General features: G+C 45.5%; 1 protein-coding gene across 1 annotated transcript in view; it reads left to right on the top strand.

The window, feature by feature from the left end:
- The window catches only part of ALOX5 (arachidonate 5-lipoxygenase), a 57,049-nt gene that overhangs the window by 2,724 nt on the left and 33,828 nt on the right, over positions 1–20,497 (top strand). Inside the window, exons 2-3 of the mRNA XM_005312071.5 lie at positions 14,221–14,419; positions 16,665–16,746. Coding sequence (XP_005312128.1) covers positions 14,221–14,419; positions 16,665–16,746 — 281 coding nt within the window. The remainder of the gene's footprint in view (positions 1–14,220; positions 14,420–16,664; positions 16,747–20,497) is intronic.

The following is a 20,497-nucleotide window of genomic DNA, read 5'->3' as shown; positions in this document are numbered from 1 at the left end:
GATGCTAGGAAAATGGGGGACTGAAGAACTGGACTGATGTACTTTGTATCCCTATTTCTACAATTCTTTGAGAGTCCTATTCTGTCCTTACCCTCATCTGACTGGTCACATCCCAGCATCCATGCTGTTGCTTTATTTATTTATTTTAAAAGTCCATATTGTGTTTTATAATAGTAAGCTTCAGTATCTATTCTGCATCCTGTAGTGCGGAAATACTAGACTTAGGACATGTCTAAACTTGAAATGCTACAGCTGTGCAGCTGCCGTGTAGACACAATGGGGGTCTCCCATTGGTGTAGTTAATCCACCTCCCTGAGCACAGGGGAGGAATTCTTCCATCAACCTACCACTGTCTACACAGGTGGTTAGGTTGGCTTAACTCAGGGGTAGGCAACCTGCGGCACGCGAGCTGATTTTCAGTGGTACTCACACTGCCTAGGTCTTGGCCACCGGTCCGGGGGGCTCTACATTTTAATTTAATTTTAAATGAAGCTTCTTAAACATTTTAAAAACCTTATTTACTTTACATACAACAATAGTTTCATTATATATTATAGACTTATAGAAAGAGACCTTCTAAAAACATTAAAATGTATTACTGGCATGTGAAACCTTAAATTAGAGTGAATAAGTGAAGACTCGGCACACCTCTTCTGAAAGGTTGCCGACCACTGGCTTAACTGTATCGCCCAGGGGGGTGGAAATTTCACACCCCTGAGTGATGTAGCAGGGTTGACCACAATTTTTAGTGTAGACCTGGCATTAGGCACTTTTGAAAATAGTACTCCATGTGATTTAGGAGCCTAAGTCACATTTTCAACAGTGACATGCGTACGTAGCAGCTCAGATCTCATAGAAAGTCAATGAGACCTAGACTCCTAAATGCCGCCTAGGCCCCTTTTTAAAATGAAACTTAGGCACTTCAGAAAATTGTACTTTTGTCCTATATTTTATATCACATTCTCCTTTCGATTGGTCGTAAGTTTTCTGGGGCAGAGGCTGCCTCTTTATCACGTCTGTCTAGCACCCAGCACAGTGGCTCCCTGTTGTAGGCTTCTGGGTACTACTGAAACAACTTACTTTCCATACGTATTTACTATCTCAAACAGTTTTTAATGGTTCATGTGACACTCTCTGTATGCTGCCATTTTTACAGCATGCATTTACTACGTGCTATATTAGAGTAAATATAAACCTATGTTCCTATAGGCAACTATATTGTCAGATCTATGAATACGATGTGCTCAGGTTTTTTGGTTAAAGTCAACATTTTAATGCAGAATACTGTATATATGTCTAGACACGTGCTGTTAAGCGTGAGAAACACTGTCACAAAGGCTGTAACACTTATTAGACTTGTTACTTGTAGTGGAAATTAAAAAAAAAAGACAGAACAAAAATAAACAAAACTGAATTGACACAAAGTCTCTCTGTACGTTATGTTTTTCAGTGCAACTGGTGACACCAATCCTGTCCCAGTGTTTTGTTTTGTTTTCCTCATTGGACTCCCCAAAGTAATTTTTCACCACAAAACAATGAAGTCTTGAACCCAGGCTGCAAAAGAGAACCCATTCAGTTCTCAGAACAAAACTTGCAGAATATAGTTCGTTAATGCAGAAGGCCTTACCTACTTTTACAGTCCCTTTTCCATAGGTAGGCCAGGTCGATTGTTTCCATTATCCTGATACTTGCTTCCTCTGAATTCATTCAAATCATGGTTATTGTTGGGTATAATAAACAAAGTCTTGGACAAGTTCTGTGTAAGAGATTTGCATGTCAAATGTTCCATGAGGGAGGGGATATGGAAAGCGCAAAGAGACTTGTACAATGAAAGCCCTGATTCTGATATTCATGGGACTTACTCTGAGTATTGGACACAAACTATTTAGAAGCTGGTTTTTATCAAGTTGTTTTTGAGTAAGTTCCTGTTGGTGCAGAGAGATGTCACAGTGAGTGTTGCATAGCACTTCACAGTTCCCCATTTTCTTCCGATTTCCCATTTAAGCCCTGTCTGTCTGTTTGCTGTCATTAAAAGAAACCTATCTTGCAAGTACTTCCAGCGAAGAAACCCATCTTTTCAATCTCAAACTTTTATTTGGGGAGGATTTATCTGTGTCCTTCTTAATGCCCTGGAAAGATCCCCTCCTTAATCCAGAGCAGAGAATTGGAACAGCCGACTATAGACTGCACCTCAACAACTCATTCCAGGTTTTGCAGGAGAACTAGTTGCTTGGACAGGATACTTTGGGTGCTTAGTTTCAAGTTTATTTTCAGCCATGTCTGATAGATCTAATAAAACATTAGTTCTGTACTTTAATTCTGAGTCTTTGTGCATAAAGACTTCCAGTTCCCTGGCTCACAACACTGTCACCAGTACAAACTGGCTGAGAATGACAGCCCCAGCCTGCACAAGAGGAGTAATTGCTGTATCACATTTCTGGCCATCTCTGCCACCTCCTAAAGCCCAAATATTAAACGCACAGGAGGGTAATTTTCAAAGAGTACAGGAGGAAGGGCTGCAAAACAATTCTAAAGTCTTGCAGACGATGTCCAGATGTGCAGTTAACGTGCCAGGTACACCTGAAAATATTGTTAGCTTTTGCATCCCAGTTTTATGCACCTAACTTATTGCCCTCTAGCTGGACAAATCAGATTTTTTAAAAGGTTCCTTGGTAAAGTGTAGTGCTTGTGATTGCAATGTGATAATTTCCCCATCTGTAAAGTTTATCCAAAGTGCATACAAAGAGTTCACTGGGTATATGCAAAAGTAACAATGTGGAGAGAAACTTTGAAAGTTCAAAGTGCTTGTCATTTTTTAGCCCCAAACATTAAAAAATGAGACCACCACCTTACTGGGATGTAGGCCAACAGTACAGTTAACATTTGGCCAGGGTGTATGAATGAAGGCTGAAGGAGGAAGAATAAGAGACATGAAGAAGAAATGACTGAGAGGGAGAATGATAGGAAGCGAGAAGAGAAAGAAGCAGATGGCAGAATTGGGCAAACAGGGTCGGCTCCAGGCACCAGCTTCTCAAGCAGGTGCTTGGGGCGGCTGCTCCGGAGAGGGGCAGCAGGTCCAGGTATTCGGCGGCAATTCGGCGGACGGTCCCTCACTCCACCTGGGAGTGAAGGACCTCCTGCCGAATTGCCGCCGCAGATCGCGATCGCAGCTTTTTTTAGATTGCGATCGCGGCTTTTTGTTGTTGTTGTTGTTTTGGCTGCTTGGGGCGGCCAAAACCCTGGAGCCGGCCCTGTGGGCAAACATGCACCTATTCAACATTAAGCACATGGCTTCTGGGGAGGCAATGGAATTACTCCATGTGCTTAAAGTTAAGCACACATCTTGCAGAATTGGGTCCCAAATCAAAACTTACTTGTATGTGAGATGTGGTGGGCCTACAATAAAAAGTAATCTTGAAAGGTAAATATTTGCTCTGATTTGACATACTTGAAATATATTGCTGAAATACTTGCTCTTCCAAATATATTAAAAAGCTAACCGTGTACCTGTAGAAAACTATTGTAGATACATCAGGGTGGATAAAAAGTGATGATTTAAAATAAAATAAATCATTTTTAATTTAAATTGGATTTTTTATTTAAATCGATCTTTTTATTTTGTTTAAATTATACTAAGTTTTTCTTTTTAAAAATAAATTATTTAAAATGAAATCTGAATTTAATACAAAATATGTTAAGGCCTACATTTATAATCACTTAAACCATTTAAAAAAAATATGCTGAATCCATGAGCCTCTAACAAAACCTTTGAGTTAAAGGCTGCTTTCTGTATAAAGAAAGAATCATTGAATCATAGGGTTAGAAGGGACCACAAGGGTCATCTAGTCTACCCTCCTGCCAGGATGCAGGAGTTGTTATGTCTAAACTATCCAAGATAGATGGCTGCCCAGCCTAGGGTTACCATATTTCAGCAAGAAAAAAAGAGGACGGGAGGAGCCCCGCCCTAGCCCCGCCCCTGCCCCTCCCACTTCCCGCCCCCCCAGAACCCCCAACCCTCCCCCCGTTCCTTGTCCCCTGACTGCCCCCTCCTGGGACCCCTGCCCCTAACTGCCCCCCAGGACTCCACTCCCTATCTAAGCCTCCCTGCCTCTTGTCCCCTGACTGCCCCAACCCTTATCCACACCCCCACCCCCAGACAGACCCCTGGGACTCCCACGCCCCATCCAACCACTCCCCACCCCCTGACAGACCCCCCCAGAACTCCCAACCCATCTAAACCCCTCTGCTCCCTGTCCCCTGACTGCTCCGATCCATCTCCCCACCCCTGCCACCTGACAGCCCCCCCCAGAACTCCCAAACACTCCCCCCCTGCTCCTTGTCCCCTGACTGCCCCCTCCTGGGACCCCTGCTCCTAACTGCCCTCCAGAACCTCACCCCCTACCTAAGACTCCCTGTTCCTTGTCCCCTAACTGCCCCCTCCTAAGACCCCCCCCAACTGCCCCCCAGGACCCTACCCCCTACCTGTACCCTGACTGCCCAAAACTTTCTCCACTCCCCCCAAAAAGCCCCCCCCGTTTCTTGACCTCCACTTCCAGAACCTTCCTGCCCCCTGACCTCCTTACCCTGCTGCTCAGAACAGAGTGTTGGGCTCTGTGCAGCCGAGCCGGACACGTGGCTGAGCTCCCCAGCACAACAAAACCTGGTCCCTGGCCCTGCACAACAAAACCCGGTCTGGCCCTGCACAGTGCTGCTGGACTGGGCTGCAAGGGAGCTGCTGGCTCAGAATGCAGGGCGGATCCGGCTCCTCTACAGCTGCTCCTGAGTCCAGCCCGGGACTTCCCTGCAGCCCTCCCAGCCACTCGCTCTGCTAATCCCGGACATTGTGAGTGCTTTACAAATTCCCCCCGGACGCTATTTTTAGCACACAAAAGGAGGACATGTCCGGGTAAATCCGGACGAATGGTAACCCTAGCCCAGCCTCCTTTTGAAAACCTCCAGTGAAGGAGCTTCCACAGCCTCCCTAGGCAGTTTATTCACATGGCTTGTATTCCATCCTTTTGATCATCCTTGTCTCTCGCCTCTGTATCGTTTCCAGTTTCTCTTCATCCTTTCTATACAGCAGTGACCAAAACTGGACACAATACTCCAGCTGAGGCCTAACCAGTGTCGAGTAGAGCGGTACTATCATTTCCCATGACTTGCATGCTATTCCTCTGTTAATGCAACCCAAAATTGCATTTGCTTTTTTTTGCAACAGCATCACATTGTTAGCTCATGTTGAGGTTCTGATCCACCACGACTCCCAGATCCCTCTCAGCAGTGCTGCTGCCAAGCCAGTTATCTCCCATTCTGTGTTTGTGCATTTGATTTTTCTTTCCTAAGTGAAGCACCTTACATTTGTTTTCTTGAATTTCATTTTGGTGTCTATAGCCCAGTTCTCCAATTTATCAAGATCCCTCTGAATCTTAGCTCTATCCTCCAAAGTGTTGGCAACCCCAGTCTAGCTTTGTGTCATCTGCAAACGTGATCAGTAAGCTCTATACCTACATCTAGGTCAAACAACACCGGACCCATAACAGAACCCTGTAGAACCCCACTTGACACCTTCCAATCTGATATCATTCCATTAATAGTTACTCTTCGTTTGCAGTTGTTTTACCAATTATATGTCCACTTAACGGTAGTTCTGCCGAGCCCACATTTCTCCAGCTTACTTATCAGAATGTCATGTGGGACTGAGTCAAAAGCCTTGCTAAAGTCCAGGTATAATATGTCCACCGCATTCCCCCTATGCAGCAAACCAGTTACCTTGTCAAAGAAGGAAATCAAGCTGGTTTGGCATGATTTGTTGTTAGTAATCAGGGGGAAAATATCTAGCTATTGGGGGGGGTTTCAAGCTTTATAAATACGGCAAAATAGGTCACGTACTGTATTAAGGGCTTGTTTTGTTTAATAAAAATAAATGTTATATGATGTTTTGGGTGTTTAATTAAATACCAGTTACCACTCTAATGCTGCTTGATGCAAATCTTGAGCAAAAAGTTAATTATCTAGTAAATAAGCAATATATCATTCACCATTTTCTAACATACAAAAACATTTAATTAATTAATAAGAATCTGAAAATTTTAAGCTATATAATTGCTTAAATAAATGTATATAGTTATAGTGTACCTTCTTAGGTTGTAAAAAGATGTACCAAATCTAGGGTAAAGGATCTATTTAGTTGTAAATCAACATATTAATGATTCTATCAACCAATGAGAATTCACCTTTCTTTAGAAAATAACTTAAGTACAAATGGTAAAGTTGGTGATAATTGCTGATTTAAACCAAGGTTTTCCAGTTGGTGATTTAAATCCCAATTTAAATCAATTCACCCTGAGATACATTTTCAAAACGTACATGAAAAGATGAAAAAAATTGAGATCTGTTTAGGCTAACTGGGCAGCCTTTTTCTATTACTTGGACTTGTGAAATATAAATGTATTTTAGAGCTCTAGGTTTTCCATCAGCTGAATGAGTTTGTGCCAATGAATCACTCGTGGTTGTGTTATTTTGATTGTAACTGTTTGTTAGGTCTAATTGACATTGTTCTATAATATTTTAAATCTATGATCCATTTATTCTCTGTTTCATGTTGATAATGAAAGTAGATCAATTCCTGGCTTTGTCACAGTCTTCCTGTTAGCGTCTGGAAATGCCATGTAGTCTCTGTGTGCCTCAGTTCCCCACAATCCTTAAAATGGGGATAATAATGCTCTTTGCTGCCCATGCTTTGTCTTTCTTGTCCATTTAGACTGCAAGTTGCCTGCATGGGTATGTTTGCCCTTTGAGCTGGAAGGGTAGCTCCAACTTAAGGAGACGTGCCCATGTTGACTCTGATGGAGTTAGTGGGCTAAAATTAGAGTGCAGCCATGGTGGCACAAGGGGCTAACTGCCCTGCGTATGTACCCATCTGAGATGGCAGGCATATCCTCAGGGTGGCCAGCCCTACTCGCAATGCCACAGCTACACTATTTTTAGCACACTAGTTTGATCAGCGCTGACTCAGGTAAGTCTCCTCGAGGTGAAATTTATACCTTCAGCTTGAAATGTGTACGTACCTTATTGTCTTTGTAGAGTGCCCCATACAATGGGGCCTTGATCGCAACCGGGACCTCTTGGTGGCTGTGTAACACCAGCAGTAATGTTAAATATCAGCAGTAATAATCATCATAATAAAAACCCCTCGCTTGTACTCTCACCCTTACTTTTGCCAGAAGCTGGGAATGGGCGATGGGATGGATCACTTGATGATTACCTGTTCTGTTCATTCCCTCTGGGGCACCTGGCATTGGCCACTGTCGGAAGACAGGATACTGGGCTAGATGGACCTTTGGTCTAACCCAGTATGGCCATTCTTATGTACTGAATGGTGCTGGGGGGTGGAGAGGGATTTCTTTATTTCCAAGCAGGGCACTGATGTGGGAAAGGAAAGGTGGAATTCTTATTAGCAAAATCCTACTTGGATTTATAAACTGAAACCCTTCTATTAGTTGCTGTGTTGCTTGAACATGCCAGGTAGGTCTGGGGCTGATGAATGTGCCATGTACCTCCAGATACCCCTTGCCAAGTCCATTTAAGGAGAACATGCCTGCAGAACATGCTAATTAGTACACACCACTGAGTGTGCCAAGAACGTGACAGGTCCATTCATGTAGGACATACCAGTTGGCTGAGTTGGGTTCTTCTAGGTAGAACTGCTTATGTTTATTAGTTATGTTTATTATGTTACATGGTAATATCAGGAAAGCATTAGTGTTTTTGAATTCCCTTTCATGACATATGTGTAGCAGTAACCAAACTGGTGCTGGTGCAAACTGGTAAGTTCACGTGGGTTGGAGATTGTCCTGTTGAATGTTCATTGCCCTCGGCCACATTCTTCCAAACACCACAGAACCATGCTGAGATGGAGGAAGAAAAATATGTGTTTGAGCAATTCCATGGAGCTGTTTATAGACATGAATGGGTCAAGCTGGAAACAGGCTGCCAAGCATTGGAAGCCATATTATAGAAACCATTGTGTGTAGCATCATCTGGACTGCAGAAAATTATCATGATATTGCAAAAGTACCCACTAGATGTGAAATACAGGCCCAGTCAGGAGCTTCTTCTAGCAGATGTACTTTCATGATTGCCTATGGAGAAAACTGGGAGCCACAGAAAGAGGAGTATGAAGTAGAAACGAGTCAAGCATTGTCATTTCTGACAGAAAAATTGAAAAATGCAGAGGAGAAACATTTTGCATCCTGGTACCTTCAGTTCCAAGACCCAGAATCCTTGGCACAGATTGACCAATAAAGAAGAGAGGCCTTGTGTTGGCATTGGAAAATGCAGGGATGTAACTGTTTTTGAACTGAAAAGTCAGAAGGTTGGGTGGGAGATAAGCAAAGATCAGGAGGGCACTGGAAGGCAGCTGCTCTGGGAGGGTGGGACATAGCCTGGCTAGGAATACAGTGGAGGGGTGTCCTGCAGTCTGCTACTGCCACAGCTGGGCACAAATATTGGCTGTTTTAGGGGGATTCTTGTAGAGCTTGGAGGAGTCTTAAAACGCGTTTCAATCTGCACGTCAGTACTTACAGCAGGAGGCGATAGGGTGGGGAATATGTAGTTAGACATTCTATCAGATGAGACAGTGATATAGGAATGCACTTGGTGATATGGCTGCAAGGGCCATTTCTGCTCTGCTGAGGAGATGCTGTCGCTCATGGGGGGGAATAACAGGCACAATTTACAGATCTTGGCCCCACTGAGCTCTGTGGCAAAACTCCCATTGACTTCAATGTGAGCAGGATTGCGCCCGCTGCCTGTAAATACACGTGGGTTTCAGTCTCCTCCTGATGTGACCATTGGCTTAAGCAGAGAAAACCTTGGGCCTGATTTTTGGACCTGCCGTGCACTGCACCTTCTGTTGCCTTGGCTGGAGCGGTGAGGGCTTGGTGCTAGCTGTAAACCAGGGCCCTGGTATCTCAGAAATCAAGGCATCCAGTATCCGTGTCCAGTTTTGAAAACCTCACTATCTAGCAGCTGTTGGATTTAGAGGTGCTGCAAGCTATGGCTGCAGATCTGGATCCAAACTTCCCCACAGATTGGGAGAGCTGGGTTTGGTTCGGGCCTAGCTGTAGTTCACATTTCGTTTTTTTTCTTTTTTGTAACTTGCAGTGCATTGCCTGTTGTGTTTATCTAAGCAGGATGGCTGTTGGCTGACATATTGGGGAGCATACTGACTCATTCTCTCCAAACCAATGTCTTTCTGTGCCCTATGGGAGACAGCGCTAGGTGGAGGTGACTCTACCTGTGGGCCATCTCCTGTTGGGTGCTCTCATGGCCTACATACTGAACATGCACAAGCTATTCCTGTATCTTTTGGACTGTGACCTCTTTGAGGGGCAGGGACAGTCTGTATGTTCATCTTACACCAGGCCAGGCATGTCACTGGTGCTGAAATACTCATGATCAGTGCTTGCAGTTTCTCTACCATGTGCCTCACATGCAGGCAGACACCTCCAGCCCCAGCCTGGACAGCCTCAATGCCGCTGTCATCTTTTCCTAGCTTGAACGCCTAATTTAAATTAGCTCTGTTTTCTCATTGGTGAAGATAATCCATGTTCTCAGAAGCAGCAGCACTTTCTAAACTCATCTGGCTCTGGCTGCTGTCAGAGCCAGGACTTGCCCTCTAGCACCTCCGGAGTGAAGGAATAGTCAGACCTATCTCCGAAACCTGTTCCAACAGGTCTTCTAAGAACCACTTCAGGGAAGAGCTTGAAAGCCAAGACAGTGTTACTGCCTTCTAATGGGCTGGCTTAAAGGAGTTTTTAGTTGCGAGGGAGATTGGCAGGAGGGAAGGTGAAATAACTCAAGATATATAGCTTGATTAAATTAGGATGGCGCTGTAGAGCAGGAGGATAGGGAGGGGAGGTGATAACCAACTATTTTATGGTCTTCATGTCGAGAGTGGAACTGCTGGGATGGGAGCAGGAGGATAACTAGCAACAGTGGAATGCAATTAAGGAAAGGAAAAGTTAAGCTGAATATCAGGAGGCATTTCCAGTTGATAAGAACATAAGAAAGGCTGTACTGGGTCAGACCAAAGGTCCATCTAGCCCAGTATCCTGTCTACCGACAGTGGCCAATGCCAGGTGCCCCAGAGGGAGTGAACCTAACAGGCAATGATCAAGTGATCTCTCTCCTGCCATCCATCTCCATCCTCTGACAGACAGAGGCTAGGGACACCATTCCTTACCCGTCCTGGCTAATAGCCATTAATGGACTTAACCACCATGAATTTATCCAGTTCTCTTTTAAACTCTGTTATAGTCCTAGCCTTCACAACCTCCTCAGGTAAGGAGTTCCACAAGTTGACTGTGCGCTGCGTGAAGAAGAACTTCCTTTTATTTGTTTTAAACCTGCTGCCTATTAATTTCATTTGATGACCCCTAGTTCTTGTATTATGGGAATAAGTAAATAACTTTTCCTTATCCACTTTCTCCACATCACTCATGATTTTATATACCTCTATCATATCCCACCTTAGTCTCCTCTTTTCCAAGCTGAAGAGTCCTAGCCTCTTTAATCTCTCCTCATATGGGACCCGTTCCAAACCCTTAATCATTTTAGTTGCCCTTTTCTGAACCTTTTCTAGTGCCAGTATATCTTTTTTTGAGATGAGGAGACCACATCTGTACGCAGTATTCGAGATGAGGGCGTACCATTGATTTATATAAGGGCAATAATATATTCTCAGTCTTATTCTCTATCCCCTTTTTAATGATTCCTAACATCCTGTTTGCTTTTTTGACCGCCTCTGCACACTGCGTGGACATTTTCAGAGAAGATTTTTCACCCTGCAAAATAATCTCCAAAGAGAAGGGTTGGGAGTCTGATAACCAATTAAAACTTGATTGGGCAAAACATTTGTGCATGCACTGGAGGGAACTATTTTGCATTGGTTGAGGGATGGACTAGAGGGCTTAAAACATTCTCTCTCATCTCTAACTTCTGAGTCCCTTATAACTAGGGCCTTACCAAATTCATGGCCATGAAAAATGCGTCACAGACGGTGAAAGGTGGTTCTCCCCCATGAAATCTGGTCTTTTGTGTGCTTTTACCATAAACTATACAGATTTCATAGGGGAGACCAGCATCTCTCAAACTGGGGGTCCTGACCCAAAAGGCAGCCACGGGCGGGGTCACAAGGTTATTTTAGGGGACATCGCAGTATTGCCACCCTTACTTCTGCACTGCCACCTTCAGAGCTCGCAGCTGGAGAGTGGCAGCTGCTGGCCGAGGACCCAGCTCTGAAAGCAGCAGCGCAGAAGTAATAGTGGCAATACCATACTATGCCATCCTTACTGCTGCTGGTGGCGGCACTGCTTTCAGAGCTGGGCTCCTGCCCAGCAGCTGCTGCTCTCCGGCTACCCAGCTCTGAAGGCAGTGCCACTGCCAGCAGCAGCACAGAAGTAAGGGTAGTAGTATTGCAACCTTCCTACAATAACCTTGCGCTGCCCTGTGCCCCATTACTATCTGGTGGCTGCATGGAGTGGATTGTAGAGAAAGTTGGGGCTCTCAGCCCAGTTCCTTGTGGACAAACGTCCTCATTACAAAACTGCTATCGCAACTGGTGTCCATAACATGTTTGTCTGCATTTTCTTCACTTTTCTGACTTGATTTTTGTGACTTAGCCTTAACCTATAAAATAATGGGAGGGCTTGAGTGAAATGACCTCATATTGACAGGAAGTGATAATAAAAAATGTACCTGAAAAGAACAACCATAGTGTGGTTTTTAGCGGGGGGGGGGGGGGATAGGAGGGGGAGGGCAGAATGACAGGACATATACATGCAGCATCATTTCAGATGGTACTAAACTCAGTGAAGGAAGAGGTAGAGTTCATGTTGGTTTCTAAGAATACCGAAAATGTTCCAAACCACAAACCAGGGAAGTTTCATTTTGCAGCCACATCAAGCAACAAATTTAAATAAAAAGAGTGTGATTCCAAAACTGCCTAACAATTTCTCACCCAGGCTTGTCTTTCTGGTAATGCTCTGTCTTAACAAGAACACAACTTCTTCGGGGGGGGGGGGGTTATAGGAACAGATTGGGCTCTTGCTTCTAGTCCCATGATAGTCCTAGCCAGTTCAGCTTAGCCATGGCAAGGGGCCTGTTGTCCTGCACCTTGTGCAGCCGTTTACACTAGTGCAAAGGTAGTGTCAGATGCTGCCATTCTGACTTGCCAAACACAAAAGCATCACTTTTTATCTCAGCTGAGCTATAAAAGCAAACAGAGGCATTTCTAATGACTGGTATTCCAGTAGTGCCTAGAGACTCTGAGATCAGAGCCCCAACGTGCTAGGTGCAGCACGTACATAGAATAAGACACAGTCCTCACCCTAAAGACCTTACCTTCTAAACAGATGAGGCAGACAAGGTGTGGGAGAAAGGAAGGAGTGTTATCCCCATTTAACACCTGGAGAACTGAGGCACACAGACATTAAGTGACTTGCCCAAGGACCTGCACTAGCTCTATAGTAGAGCTGGACAATGAACCCAGATCTGATTTCCAGGCCAGTGCCTTAATCCCCAAAACAACCGTTCTCTCGGTTTGCATGACTAGGTGCAGAAGGGTGGACTCGCTGCTGGAGCACCCCTGTGTGGCCGGGCATGGCCACTGTCTGCTTTCTAGTGCCCCCTGCCGATGGCTGCTGCGGCTCTGTGGCAGTTGCCTCGTCTCGTGACTCAGCCTGACAGCTCATCACAAACACTCCTACCCCTCCCCGGGTAACAGAAAGTCCAACAAATACAAGTGTCCAATCCCTCTGTTTGGTCTGCTACTTTGATTCTGGGCCCAGTGGTCCGTACACCCTTTCTTAGGGCTTCCAGGAGTCTGTATCCCCTTCTGAGGGACTTCACACCCCTTACCAGTTCCTGATAGGGGAACTCAGGCCTTCCCTCTACCCTAGGTTCAGCCCAGGACAGGCAGTCAGGGATCACTCTGCCAGTCTCCTTGCTGCCACCTCCCTGGGCATCTTCCTACCAACCAAGCCTCTCCCTGGGCTTTCTCCTTGCCTGAAAGAGCCTTCCTCTGTAGGCTGACCTTTCTTTCAGGGCTGGGACTTGCAGGGCTCTTCCCTGGAATCTCGCAACAAAATCCCAAACCAAAAATACCAATTTAGACCAGCTTCTGCCCTCCTCAAGCTTGACCGGTCATCCCTCACATCTCCTCAGCCGCATTCCTCAACTGGACGCCTCTTGGGCACATTCTCTGGAAGTCCAGATCCTGCACTTTTATCAGGGTTCCTCTCACTGGAGCTGCTCCCTCCACCCATGTGGCTGCGCCATGTCTCTCCTGGCCTCCTGCCAGACAGCTCTACCTAGGAAAGGATCTCAGGTCCAATTCTCCCCCTGGGCTTTCTCCTGAGTTCTCTATTCTCTCATCCCAGAGAGTGACTGCAGAGTTTCTCCCGACAGCCCCCATCTGCTCTAGACTTCCGTCCTTTATAGTAACCACCCAGCTCCTCCTCTCCCAGCTGGGACTCATCTTTAAATTAGCCTGGCCCACCCTCCCGGTGCAGCCAGGTGGGTTAATTGGCCTCTCAAGCCCACTTTAACACTTATAAAGCCAGGATGGGATATATATCTCATCAGTCTACCTCAGGTGTTCTCAAACTTCATTGCACCATGACTCCCTTCTGACAATTACTTCACAACCCCAGGATGGGGGACCAAAGCCTGAGCCCGCCCAAATCCCACCACTTGGGCATAGGGGCTTCAGCCCAGGGTGGGAGGGCTGTCACCTGAGCCCTGTCATCCAGGGCTGAAGCCCTCGGACTCAGGCTTTGGCCCCGGATCCCAGCAAGTCTAAGGCAGCCTTGGTGACCCCATTTAAAATGGGTTGTGACCCACTTTGGGTTCCCGACCATTCTTTTCTGGGATGCTGTTGGAGTAGTTATAAATATTTTTACTAGCAGTAGATTTGTTCAGAAATCACAAATGAATCAAAGCATTATCAAGTCCCCAACACAGAAATTTCACTCTTTCCATATTTCTAGGATATCTGTGCATGGCTTGTTCTTAGATATTCTCCTACCCATCCATTTGTTAATTTGCTGTCTGAAAATAACCCTTCATTTTTTCCCCTTTGCAAACAAGAGGTTCCATTTGGAGCTGGGGTGCTTTCTGTGTGTTCAGCCGGTCACAGACCATTTTTCTTCTCCACAGATCGACTCCTACGATGTGACTGTGGCAGAAGACCTGGGAGAAATCCAGCTGCTAAAAATTGAGAAGCGAAAGTACTGGGTTCATGATGACTGGTACCTCAGGTACATCACTGTGAAAACGCCAGTAGGTGACCATCTGGAATTCCCATGTTACAGATGGATTACAGAAGATAAAGAGATTGTCCTCCGAGATGGAAGAGGTGAGCGTCATGAGAGAACTACTAACCCCTAGCTCAGGAATTTAAATTTCACTGCTTTTGGGGGGCATGTTCTATGCCCTTGTTGTGGCCCCAGAGCTGGAGGATCTATCCAGCCCTGGGGCAGAGGAGATCTATGCCCCCGCTGATTACTGGGGGGACCCGTGCCCCTGCTCCTCCTCCTTGTGCTCGCCCCTGACCCTAGAGCAATGAGGACTCCCCCTATCTTTCCCTCTCCTTCCAGAGGCACCCAAACCCTCTCTCCAACTCCAGTTCCTTCTCTCCCACCTGCAAACCTACCACACCCCTTGTGGGATATATTCTCCTGGCTGACGGTGACCTCAGTGCTGGTTTATGAACTGTCCACTGGGTCTTGCACAGGGAAACGAGTTGGGTTACTTTGAGGACACGTGCTAAGGAGATTTTTTTTCCAGCAGTGGAGATGGTCAGTACACTGTTCCTAAATTGCAGGCTGGCCTCAATGCTCAGTTTCCGGCTGATCCATTGCTGGAAAGCCTCTCTAGTCCTTGGCCCAGCATCCCCTGGCTGCCTAACCTTGAGACTCTAAAATATAGCAGTTTTCCAAGTATTATCCACCTGGAAACTGTCCAGTTTTCTAAAACCCAGGAAAGAGCAGCTTGGAATGAAATTCCAGTTCAGAGAGCATTAGGGCTGGCTGGGAAGTAGAATTCAACTAAGGTGTTTCATCCTGCAAGAGCCAGAAACAGGCTGATGGTGTGAAATGTGTCGGAGATAGCTGTTGATGCTGTGCTGAGAAAAGTGCCCTAGCCCTTGTGTGCTACCCCTGCATTTTAACTGGCTCTGGTTACCCACTGCCAATACAGTACCGTGGCCAAAGACAGGCACTTCATTGGCTACATAATCCAGTTGCTCACAACTGTGCCTTTGTGGCAATTAAGTCTGACTACTGCAATATGCTATAGTGTGCACCATTAAAAATGCTGATCTAGTGCCAGTAGATATGGGTTGGGAACCAAGGGTTTAACCAGTTTTGCTGCATTCAGGTCATTGGCTGCAAAATTAGACATGCAGCCCTAAGGAGTTTGCTTTTCAGTGGTTAAGGCCCTTAATAGTCAGGTGCCAACTTTTTTTCTCAGCTTCTGGCTCCCTCATTGATCTCTCCACCTGTGGGGTATTCGGAGGGGTAGGAGAGGGATTCTCCGTAACTTGCCGTGGCTTTATTTCAACCCTTGCTTTCAAGAGAGGAAGGTGGTGTGTGGATTTCAGTTTGTGAAGAAGTAAAGAACATTAGCAAGATCCTGCCAGTAGCTTAACCAGACTGCATTGTCTACTATCAGCCCTGTTCCATCTGCCATTTCTACCTCTGAACCTTAAACAAACATTTCCTGAAAATCCCTAATGGCTTTATTTGCATTCTCTTTTGTGTATGTAAAGCGGGTCAGGTCTTGTCCATCACTTTTCCTTGTGGGTTGTCCTGTTAGCTGCTCTTTCTCTTCTGTTCCCCATCCTTTCTAAGAAAGTCTCTTAGGGCCACGTGTTCAGAGCATCAAGCCATCAGTTTTGGAAAGCCTCTCTCTTTCTTCTGATCCTGAAGCTACCGGCATGGAACTTGGCGTGGAAGAAACACTTGTTCTTGCAGTGTAAGAACAGAGAGTATGAACCTAGGAGAGGGATGTCAAGACATTTTCTAGCATCAGCATTCTTCAGCAGAGAAGATTTAGCAAGGCTGTATCTTCCTTGATCATTTGTCGCTCCTCAACCTTAACCAACCTCCACCCTGTACTGAGGGGACTTATGCCCTGGCTCCATAGCTTAGGGGTTAAAGTGGTGGTCTCAGAATCCAGGGGTCACAGGTTCAACTCTCACTGGGGCCTGGATTGCAATCTCTGCCTCATACTCTCCTCACTGGTTCTTCCTCAGTTGCTTGTCACTCTTCAGCCTTAACCAACCTCCTTCCTGTGCAGAGGGGCCTAGCACAGCAGATGAATATTCTGATGTGTAGAAGTTATTCTTAGAGACACTCTGCAGGGTAGCAATTCTGAAAATGAAAATAACCCTTTTGCTGTTCAGACCCATTGTATTTCACTGGGCAGGGGGCAAACTGTCTGCTATAGTTGAGTACAAGAGAGAACTGCAGCTGATTTGCTACAGCACATAGCAGGAGAACCCAGATAATGACAGACACTTATGTCCCATTACCCAACTGGAGAATTAGACAGTGAAGGGTAAAGAAACCTCATAGCACTGTTTCTTCATTTGTTCACAGCAAAGCTGCACCGGGATGACAAGACTCAGATCCTCAAGCAGCACAGACGCAAAGAACTTGAAGAACGGCAAAAAATGTATCGGTGAGTTTCCTTTAACAGTCCTGGTTTGTGATGTCAGCTGCCCAGGGAGGCCTAGTTCTATTCCTAGCAGGTGAGTGTGCGTGGCACAAAATCACCATGGTGACTGGCACCTGTTTGTAAACAGGGTCTGAATGAGCTAGTGGTGAACTGGGGGGAAAGACTTCAGGAGCAGACTGCATTTGCATGGACATGCCTACTCTGCATAGGTGTTCAGCACACAGAGTTTCTTTGCCCAAGTGATCAGTTGTGGCTGGTCTAGGGTAATGAAATGTTGTTACCTTATTGTATGAGTAAATGGCAGCAGAACTCTATTTAGCCTGTCCTGATTGAGGGGGTCACCCTAACACAAACCTAAATGGGAGGTGGGGATGCCAAATCCCAATGAGAGCCAAAGTGGGGAGGATGGCAGGTGCTTTGTGTAGCATTATAGCTAATGAGGTCAAGCTGAGGGATGATTGTTGCTAGTTGAAAGCTTTTCCCTTGGTGTGGACTTTACCTAAAAGAGTCCTAGACATTTGACTCCACTCCTCTTTCCACTGATTAAAGGCAGAGCTGACTGGACTCAGCTGAGATCTTTGTTTCTGTTCAGTGATTATTAGAACTGAAATCACTGATGAGCATGTTTTGGGGCTAAGCTGTAGAACTGGTATTGGGACAGTGTTGCAGTGAAAGACAATGAAGAGGCAGCCACAGCAAGGTTCCCCTCTAGGCAGTGAAATCACTAAGAGCTGAGCTAAAGTGGGAAACCTCAGAACATGGCATTGCAGAAGTGGTGGTGAGCAGTGAACAGCAGCAGTGGTATGAGTGACAGAGAGGACAGTTGCAGCAAGTGGCCAGCGGTAGCAGAGATAATAGCAGCAGTGGTGAGCAGTGGCACAGATAGCAGCAGCAGTGGAGGCATTGCTCAATGCCCCCCTCCTTCCAGGGGTGGGAGGTGAATCCATGTGAATGCATCTCTGAACTCTGGATTGTCACTGACCAAAGCCAATCAGCTGAGAGTGGGGAGCAGCAGATGGAAGGGGGAGTGGCATGTTAAAGGGACATTTGTTTGTTGGACTTCCACAATGCAAAGTGGGAAACTGAGGCAAAGGATGCTGCCCAACGTACTGTAGGGTGGATGTTTGCTTATGGTAATGTGCTTTTGAATGGTGGTTGTGGTGTTTTCCCAGATTAACACTGGTTCCAATTCCTCTTTTAATAGAAGTTTTCTTTTGCTATACACAGGCTCCGTGCTTGTGAGTGGGGAAGTGTTGCTTCTTAGCAGCGCCCAGGGATGGTGTGTTGTTTTCATGGATTACAGGGTGGGGGCTCAAGCCAGTTCTGTTTTGCATTATTGAGAGGAATCCCTAGCTATTGAACCTGGCCCTTGTTGCTCCCGACTCCTCTGGGGAGAAGGGTTACAAGCTGGCAGCTTCCACAGAGTGGCTGAGCACTGGATGGAGACAGAACGTCCCTCTGGCTCCCGGAGCAGGTCTCTTCAGGTCAGAGTTAAAGCAGGCTGGAAGGACGGTGCAGTCAGGCTGGACCAGATGCTGCAAATACCATACCAGTTCTGTGAGCAGACAAAACCCTTCACTCGCCCATATTGTCTAGATGACACATTTTACCCAGACTGAATTCATTGAGGCAATTCATTCCAGTGCTTAACCACTGACAGTTAGGCAGTTTTTCCTAATGTCCAACCTAAACCTCCCTTGCTGCAATTTAAGCTTGTTCTATCCTCAGAGGTTAAGAAGAACAATTTTTCTCCCTCCTCCTTGTAACAACCTTTTATGTACTTGAAACTGTTATCATGTCCCCTCTCAGTCTTCTCTTTTTTAGACTAAACAAATCCAGTTTTTTCAATCTTCCCTCATAGATCATGCTTTCTAGTCCTTTAGTCATTTTTGTTGCTCTTCTCTGGATTTTCTCCAATTTGTCCACATCTTTCCTGAAATGTGGCACCCAGAACTGGACACAGTACTCCAGTTGAGGCCTAATCAGTGTGGAGTAGAGCGGAAGAATTACTTCTCATGTCTTGCTTACAACACTCCTGCTAATACATCCCAGAATGATGTTCGCTTGTTTTGCAACAGTGTTACACTGTTGACTCATATTTAGCTTGTGGTCCACTACGACCTCCAGATTCCTTTCTGCAGTACAGACACTCCCCAGTTACATAAACCCGACTTACACAAATCCGCACTTACGAAAAAGTTCCGTAAGTTCCATAAGCTAGAAACTTTTTTTTGTTTTGGGGGTTTTTTTTGGGTGGGGGGGTTGTGTAATTGTCGGAGATACGTTCCCGATTTACGCAAAATTCGAGTTACGCAAGGCATTCCGGAACAGAACACTTGCGTAAGTTGGGGAGTGTCTGTACTCCTTCCTAGGCAGTCATTTCCCATTTTGTATGTGTGCAACTGATTTTTCCTTCCTAAGTGGAGTACTTTGCATTTGTCCTTATTGAATTTCATTCTATTTACTTCAGACCATTTCTCCAGTTTGTCCAGATCAGTTTGAATTTTAATCCTATCCTCCAAAGCACTTGCAACCCCTCCCAACTTGGTATCCTCTGCAAACTTTATAAGTGTACTCTCTATGCCATTATCTAAATCATTGATGAAGATATTGAACAGAACCAAACCCAGAACTGATCCCTGCGGGACCCCACTCATTATACCCTTCCAGCATGACTGTGAACCACTGATACTCTCTGGGAAGGGTTTTCCAACCAGTTATGCACCCACCTTATAGTAGCCCCATCTAGGTTTTATTTCCCTAGTTTGTTTATGAGAAGGTCATGCAAGACAATATCAAAAGCTTTATTAAAGTCAAGATATACCACATCTACCGCTTCCCTCTTATCCACAAAGGTTGTTACCCTGTCAAAGAAAGCTCTCAGGTTGGTTTGATGTGATTTGTTCTTGACAAATCCATGCTGACTGTTATTTATCACCTTATTATTTTCTAAATGTTTGCAAATTGATTGCTTAATTATTTTTTTAAATTAGTGTAGATATCCTATCCCCTAGAACTGGAAGAGACCTTGAAAGGTCATCAAGTCCAGCCCCCTACCTTCACTAGGCAGGACCAAGTACTGATTTTTGCTCCTAGATCCCTAAGTGGCCCCCTCAAGGATTGAACTCACATCCCTAGGTTCAACAGGCCAGTGCTCAAACCACTGAGCTATCCCTCCCCATTGCTCTGTTATCTTTCCGGATACAGAAGTTAAGCTGACTGGTCTGTAATGAGACAGAGACTTCCTTCGAAATGATGGGAAACAGAATAGAAAGAGCAGCTACCGGGACAATTCCTGAGGAAAAGTTCTGGACAAGACCAGCTTTACATGCACAAAAGGGAATGCAAATAAAGCCATTTGGAATTCAAGGGTAATGGCTGTTTAAGGTTCAGAGGTAGAAATGGCAGCTCTATCAGGACAGAAAACAAACAGCGCAATCTGCATCTGACTGGCAATCTGACAGGCTTTCTAATGTTCTTCCTTCTTCGCAAACCACCTTCCTTTGGTTTGAAATAAAAATTTCCCACTCAGATTCCAACACAATGGGCACAGTGTAAGAACATTAGTATAGTAGAAAGTACCACAGCATTGTGCCTCCTTTAGGTAGCGTTAGTTTTCTTCTAAGCTGTTAAGGGGGTTCTGCGTCTCTGTAGTGTTGCCTTTTGGAAGAGAACAAACTTAGCCTGAGCACTTTAAGCTGTTAGAAACTTTATGACCCTTTTTCTGCATAAGAGTGAGGCATGCCAGCCAAAT

This window comes from Chrysemys picta, chromosome 7, assembly GCF_011386835.1.
Source record: "Chrysemys picta bellii isolate R12L10 chromosome 7, ASM1138683v2, whole genome shotgun sequence".
Classification (NCBI taxonomy): domain Eukaryota; kingdom Metazoa; phylum Chordata; order Testudines; family Emydidae; genus Chrysemys; species Chrysemys picta.
Note: the sequence above shows the minus strand (reverse complement) of the source record. Positions and strands in the feature narration are given on the sequence as shown.